The sequence below is a fragment of the Rhinatrema bivittatum genome, chromosome 2 (genome assembly GCF_901001135.1).
Source record: "Rhinatrema bivittatum chromosome 2, aRhiBiv1.1, whole genome shotgun sequence".
Lineage (NCBI taxonomy): Eukaryota > Metazoa > Chordata > Amphibia > Gymnophiona > Rhinatrematidae > Rhinatrema > Rhinatrema bivittatum.
Genome location: NC_042616.1, coordinates 213834526 through 213841852, shown reverse-complemented (window position 1 = coordinate 213841852; position 7327 = coordinate 213834526). Strand labels below are relative to the sequence as shown.

The 7327-nt window shown below is 39.5% G+C and overlaps 1 protein-coding gene across 1 annotated transcript; it reads left to right on the top strand.

Moving 5' to 3' along the window:
* The first annotated feature begins 623 nt into the window (after positions 1–623).
* Positions 624–7125, top strand: NPVF (neuropeptide VF precursor). Its single transcript, XM_029587064.1, has 3 exons — positions 624–764; positions 5201–5457; positions 6787–7125. Exons 1-3 carry the CDS (start codon positions 624–626, stop codon positions 6869–6871), a joined length of 483 nt encoding a protein of 160 aa, XP_029442924.1. The 3' UTR covers positions 6872–7125.
* Positions 7126–7327: the final 202 nt, after the last annotated feature.

The window sequence follows — 7327 nt, the reverse complement described above, 5'->3', positions numbered from 1 at the left end:
TAATGCAACTATGTCATAACTGAATGTTGTATTCACAGTATGAAACACTCCTAAACAGGCAGCTCTAAACATGCTAAATAAAGACGCTACTGTCACTTTACCTTTTCAGGCTCAATTGTAAGGGACTGTATAATTTGAAATCCTGCATGGTATTTCAAAACCAATAAATATGTTTCCGAAAGTTGTAATCAAGCCAATCAAAAGACTAATATTGCATATTTTAATGCAAAACCTTAATGCGTAGATTGACAAAATAACAAAAGGGGAAGAAACGCCTCTGTAAGAAAATATGGAAATGAGGCATAGCGGTTATTGTGAGGCCAAATTGCCTTGGCCTCCCAAGTTAGCTAATTAATGGGCCTTGCGTTCCAGGGACAGCATTTGCAAAGCTAATGTGTTTGTAAAGGAAAAGAATATTGAAAGAAGTTCAGACAACAAATCTCCAACATTCCTGATTGATCATTAGCTTGTGTGCTAATTAATACGGAGTGACGCCGAGCATAAAGAAATCATGTCAGTTTATTGAATCGTTCTTTCTGTTTCATGACAGTATATATAAAAATAAATGATAACATCCATAGATTTGGAACTCTGCAGACAGAATCAATTTATATTTTCAGAAAATGGCTGTTCTCCTGAGCCATAAACTCATTTTATTCATTTCTGTCACTTTTGCTTTGTCGGCAGCTCATGGCCTCTGTGTAGAGGATTCTGCAATGTTTCACCTGAATAGCAGAGGGAGCTCTGATGAAGACTGTTCCAAGGTAGGATACCTCTTTGTATGTTTTTTGTTGTTGGTTTTTTTAAGATACACTGATGATAACATTGTTTAAAAATATCTCATTGTGACGAATATGGAGAGTAATCCAATGTGGAGAGTAATCCAATGTGGATAAATAAAATAAATAAACCAGCAAGGTTTGGTTGCTTAATAGTGATAAATTGAAACCATTCATTTTGATGCGTCAAAGTTACCACTCCCGACCACTCTTTTGGCCCAATATAGCTTCCTTGTCCTTGTGACCAATGAATAATTCGGTATGGTACTTGTATGGAAAGAGTGTGATCAGGCAATTACATTGCTTAAGAACATGACAATTTAACTGAGAGTTATGCAAACCTTGGTTTCAAACATACATGCTTTTCTTTTCTTGGAACCTGATTTAGGGATAGCATTTGAAAGGGTTTCTCTCATGTTGTGTCTCTGGAAAAATGCTTTATTCTTAATTCCTTAGTTAGATTTTCATCCCCTATCTGTCTGTTAATAAAAAATAAAAATAAATGTTTTCCCATAGACACACAAATAGGAAAAACCCTTCAGTGTATCTGGCCTCAAGTCTCACAAGAGTGTACAGGTATTGTTTTATTTTATAAATTGATGTAAAAATTAAAGGCAGCTATTGAAAAAAGTGAGATACTGGAAAACTGCTTAGAATCTGAATACATATAATTTCAGTTATTAGGAAAACTTACAGGAATTTAAAACTACTCTACAAGCAGTACAGATAATTATGGTATTGCAATATATTTTAATAGTGTACATTTTTTAACCTGCCTTGGCTAGCCTTTTCAGTTCTTAAATTAACTAATTTGGAAACTGGCTTTAAAATTATGTGCAAATGGATAATCTGTCCAGGTGTTGCCTTTTTATCTCCCCATCTTCTTCCTCCATCACTCTGTATGCATACAATTGACTAATTTTCTGTCTCTTCTTCAATATTTTTTCTGTTTCTGTACTACTTTTGTCATTTTACTCATATTTTGCTGGATCTCCCCTGCTTATCTCTATGTCATTCTCTCCCTTCATCCTTCTTTTCCAATAGGGAGATCTCTCTCCCCCAGCTGTCCCTACCCTGAGCTCCTCTCTCCTCCATTCCTTCCCACTTCAGATAGTGTGAACTTGTGAGAGTGATTGTGAGAAAGTGAAATGAATGGGGGTGGGGATGGGAATGTGAAATGCTTGTGAGGTATATAAGATCTGACAAAGCCGCTTTTAAATAGACAAGGGCTGCAATATGCTACTTTCTTTTTAAAAGCAGCAAGAATAGTTCCAAAGCTGAACCGTTTCAAATCTTTTTCCTGATAACTTTTCCTTATTTTATTCCAATGAATTATGATATAGTGAAAATAAAGATGGTGGCACAGCACAGACAAGCTCCCATTATTTTCCATGACATGAAAAGAAAAAAGATGATATTATTTTCTCCCAAAGATAAAAATGGGAGCTCTGCCACCACCAGGGAGGCCACCCAAACTTACTGCTGTCTTGAATAGGGCCGGCCTGGTGATTCAAAGATACATGCTATGCATTGCCATGCAGAAGATCTGGATTTGAATCCCAGGCCAGTTTTCTGCTCGCCAGACTAGCTGGGGCAATGGATGGTGCAGAGGCAGCACTCATAGCCCCTGGGGGCGTGCGTCCCCGTCATTGCTCAACAATGACACCTAGAGGCCAGACTCAGTGTCCACATTAGCCGAGTTCTGGAGAGAACCACAGCTTGTGGCCCTCCACTATTTCTGGACATGGCTGGGATAATCAGAAAAAGAGATACAGATCAAGGGAATAAAGCCTCTTGTTCCATTGGGCTTCATGGAATGCTGCTACTGCTCGTGTTTACTCATTGTGTACCATGTGCTCATCATTTTTTTCAGTTCTATTTGAAATAAAAATAAAAAGATTTAAGCATATTTGTACTACTGCTCTGAACAGGAATTACTATATTCAGGGTAGAGGCCCTGGGGAGATGAATAAGTGAACTAAGTGGCTGACCAGTGCTCTATGGATGGGACTCGAGGTAGACTGTAGCCTGGCAATGGAAAGTGTATGCTGGATCTGCCTCTTAAGCACTCCAAATAGCATTTTTAGGATTCTGTTAAATAACTTTCTGTCTCTTTCTAAATACCCTTAATCGGAACCAAACATTCCCTTCAGTGACAGTAGATATTCAGGAAAGACTGATGATATTCGGATGCTAATTGCCTAGCAGAGGTCCAAACCTCCACAGGTTAATTTACCCACAGTATTTGAGAAACCGGAAGGAAAGCTTTCGAAGCCATTCACCCAAGTAAACTGATTGTCTAAAAATGAATCCTTATGTAATCCAGCTAAAAGTACAGACAGAGTTTCCATAGAGTGTGCACTTTTAACCAAATTAAGGGAAAGATTTCCCTGTGTGTGTGTGGGGGGGGGGGTATGAAGAATGATAATACACATAGGGGTAGATTTTCAAAGGGTTACGCGCGTAACCTGAGAAAATCTGCTCATGTGCACGCCAAGCCTATTTTGCAAAGGCTCGGTGGCGCGCGGAAGCCTCGGGATGCGCGTATTTCCTGGGACTTTCGAAAATGGGCGGATCAGGGGTGGGGCTGGGGGCGTGGCAGCGGTCCGGGGGCGGGGGTGGATTCAAGTCCTCCAGCACAGCGGCCGTGCCGGAGATTCGCGCGCCGGCAGCTGACTGGTGCGGGCAAGTTACACCTGCCAGAGGCAGGCAGGCGTAACTCCATCAAATAAGGTGGGGGAGGAGATTTAGGTAGGGCCGGGGGGGGATCCAAAAAAAGGTTCCCTCCAAGGCCGCTCCAAATCGGAGCAGCCTTGGAGGGAACGGGGAAAGCAATCAGGGCTCCCCTTGGGCTCGGCGCGCGCAAGGTACTCAAGTGTGCACCCCCTTGCGCGCGCCGACCCCAGATTTTATAACATGCACGCGGCTGCACACGCATGTTATAAAATTGGGGGTAGATTTGTGCGCACTGGGTTGCGCGCACAAATCTACGCCCGCGCATATGTTTTAAAATCTGGCCCATAGACTGGATTTTCAAATCTATCAATATCACTAACCATGAAAAATTTACCTATAGAAAAAGCAGATGCAGAGTGCACATTTTTTGTACACATGTACCCAAGTTGTTATAGCCTCAGACTGTTCAATTAGGGGTCTATCTGAGAACTGCCCCATACTCTATGTATGCAACTACCTCTGTGTACACACTGAGGGTCCAATCATGAACACTTTTTTTCCCATTCTGTGACCATGGGAATAGATCCTGTTTAATCTGGCCCTAAGTGACAGCTTTGAAAGCAGAGGGAGAATGCATGATATTATTGTTCATATTATTAGTAATATACATCATTATAGATGTTGGCATAGGGATATAAATAGAGCTTCTGTTTTTGCTGTTTAAAAAAATATACATTTTAATGTTCTTTTTTTTATTTTTAGGTATTTTAGAATTTATGTAGATATTTTAAGTCAGTGCTTTTCCAGATTTTCACAAAATATCTGCAAAATTGTGCACGCCACTTCCGGCTCCATTCTCTTTTCCCTGTTCCCTAATACCACCCCTTTGTTATTCTTCCCCCTGATGTTTGGAGGCTCGCTCTCATGTTCCTGCTGCCAGCACACGAGCTGCCACTTCTGGCTCCTCATAGCTCTAAGTTTGTGCTGCCTGCTGCTCACACATTCTCACTCTTTAGTTTTGAAATGGCGCAACTCTGGCCAAATGACTTTATGTCCTACAATGTATAGAAGAGAAAAAAAATCTACAAAAATAATTGTGAATGCAAAAAACTTGTACATAAAACATTGTGGAGCAGTTAAGTCTCATTCTTAAATTTAGCACTTAAAGTCAAAAGTCACAGCACCTTTTGCAAAAGTTTTTCCTTCCACTATTTTTGCTGTGCATTTTTTTTCTTCCATTGACATTTTAACAAAGTGTATACATTTTTACATTAACAGAAAGCATACATATTTAAAATCGCTTCACTAGTTGTAATATTCAGAAATTGCCAAATTAAACTAACTTATAGGCTGCAAATCACCATTCCCTTCTAAGGAGCCTATCTTTTTCCAGGATTGAGTAAAAGTGGTAAGCTATACTTGGTTTATGATATCTTTCTAAAGTAATCCAGGAAGTTTAATGATGCCATCACATCAACTATCACTTGCTCTGTGAACTATAAAAACTGCTTTTTAGGGCATTAATGTGGTTTAAAAGTGTTACACGATCCACACACGCATTGCAGTCCTCATTGAATTTTATCTAACTTTAGACTTTTCTTACGCAATGTCTCTAGAAGTCTCATTTAAACTACAAAGTGGGCTGTGTTCAAGTAATCACGAATATTTTTAAAAAGGGGATGAAATGTGTTTCATACTCATTCTGGGAGAGCACTAAGACGTACATCTTCTATTTCAAATTCTAGTCTAATGATGCAGTTCCGGATGAAAAACAGAGAAGTCTCTCTTCTGAGGAGCTGAAAGATTGGGCATCCAAAAACATCGTTAAGATGAGCATCCCAATGGTCAATAAGATAGCCAATTCTGTTGCTAATTTGCCACTGCGGTTTGGGAGATCATTCCAGGAAGTCAGAAGCATTAAACCAGTGGCCAATTTACCTCTCAGATTTGGAAGGGCTTTTGAAGAGAGAATTTCTAAAAGCATCCCCAATCTACCTCAAAGGTTTGGACGATCTCTATTTATTAAACATACCATCCAACATCTAGCCAACTTGCCCCAAAGATTTGGTCGATCACCATCGATTGGCCATTTTATACAATCTTTCACCAATTTACCTCAAAGATTCGGGAGATCATTTCCTCTCCACAAATTAAGTTATTTTATGAATACCCGCCCTCTAGAAATCCAAGAATCTGAGCAGGGCAGCAGCAGGTAAGTGAATCATGATATTTTTTTGTTCAAATTTCTCCTTAAAATTACATATTGGCAATTGCTTTCATTGCAAAGATTATGAGGACTTTTTTTTTTATTCTTATGTAAATTTACTCCTTCCCCCCCCCCCCCCCCCATTCCCCTCTTACCAACCTTTGAAAATGTCCCTTTTTCTCTTTATTTTACCTTTGGATATAAGTTTATAGCAAATGTCCTCTGTGTGAGCAGCAAGCACTCTTTCTTGATGGCTTTCATAAAATAAATATTTCAAACGAAGCGACTCTACTAAGGCTCTATAACCGTGGACTTTGCACTTAGATGAGCAGATTGGAAATAGTCCCATGAAGTGTATACAGCTACCTCCATGTGTGCGCCTCCAAGGATGATTCACAAAGACTTTCTTCCATTCCATACCCATGTGCTTTGCAACTGCTGCAACCTTCTGGGCAGATATGGAAATTGCACCATGTTTGGGGCATAGACGCAAAGTTGTGGGTACCGTCACCCACAGACATTGCATCGGTTACAGCCAATTTACTCACGTAACTTGGTATTTGCCCAAGTAAATGTCTTCTGTAATTTGCCCTTATAAGTCAGACAGAGAAACTAAAGGAGCAAAGGATGTACTTTCTAGAAAACAAAAGTAGGGAAGGGGGAGTTGTGCAGCAAACATTCAAATATCCTGCACGCTTCAATAAAGAACCGGATGGCAGCATTTTTGCATTGAACGGAAAACTCAAGGACAAGGGCTCATCATATGAAGCTGAGGGAGGCAGGCTCCAAAGGAATATGAGAAAATACTCTTCCAGGAACAAACTTCCAGTGGAGCTTGTAGGTGCCAAAATGGTAGTAGAATTTAAGCTTGTATGAGATTGGCACAAAGGGACCTTAGAGGCAGAGGGAGGGTGAAGTGCACAAATGAAGAAGGACCTGTGACAACACAGTAGGCAGGCTAGTTGGACCAAATGGTCTTCTTCTTCCAACATCTTCTCTGTATTTATGTTTAACGTTACGTATAGAATTCCCCCATCAGTCTGACTGGTGCAAAATGTATTTTGTTTTTTGTAAAGTACTATCTTTTCTGACACTCAGATGCACTATGTGTTACATATGTTGTAGGATGCTGGACTTAAACAATGACGCTAATGACGACGGTAAAGATGTGATGACAAATCAAAAAACCTGCAATCAGTATTCCATCTAAAGAGCACTGTCATGCTGGCAAGACACCGAGAAGTGACACCACTGACAACATGAAAATGATAGGACTACAAAGAATGTGTTTGTCTGCTGAGACACTGTTCTTTCCTAAGAGTAAATCATTAGTTATAGATTTGTTCTGTCAATTGTAGAGTCAATTTTGAAGAAAGGTAGAGCTGCATTATCAAAACTTCTAAACAAAATAAAAATAGTTGAAATCAGCATCCTGCTGAATATAGAAATGAACCTTGACTGAATATTTATTCTCATCTTATTCCTGTGTGCGCATTAATAAGTGAACTAAAGCATAATAAAAATTCAGGTAATTTGTTTTTGTATTTAAGAAGTTTGGTGAGTGCTTAAAGAGTTACAATCATTTAAAGTAAAAAAAAAATTATGAACATACTTCACTATACAGACAACAATCAGAAAATTTAAAGAGTGATTTGAAGAATAGAGG

What these genes read in the sequence shown, in the direction of transcription:
- NPVF (XM_029587064.1), top strand. Translation starts at nt 624, where the DNA reads ATGGCTGTTCTCCTGAGCCATAAACTCATTTTATTCATTTCTGTCACT. An exon ending in CTGATGAAGACTGTTCCAAG is followed by an intron (nt 765 to 5,200) that starts GTAGGATACCTC and finishes TTCAAATTCTAG; the next exon opens with TCTAATGATGCAGTTCCGGA. An exon ending in ATCCCCAATCTACCTCAAAG is followed by an intron (nt 5,458 to 6,786) that starts GTTTGGACGATC and finishes CATATGTTGTAG; the next exon opens with GATGCTGGACTTAAACAATG.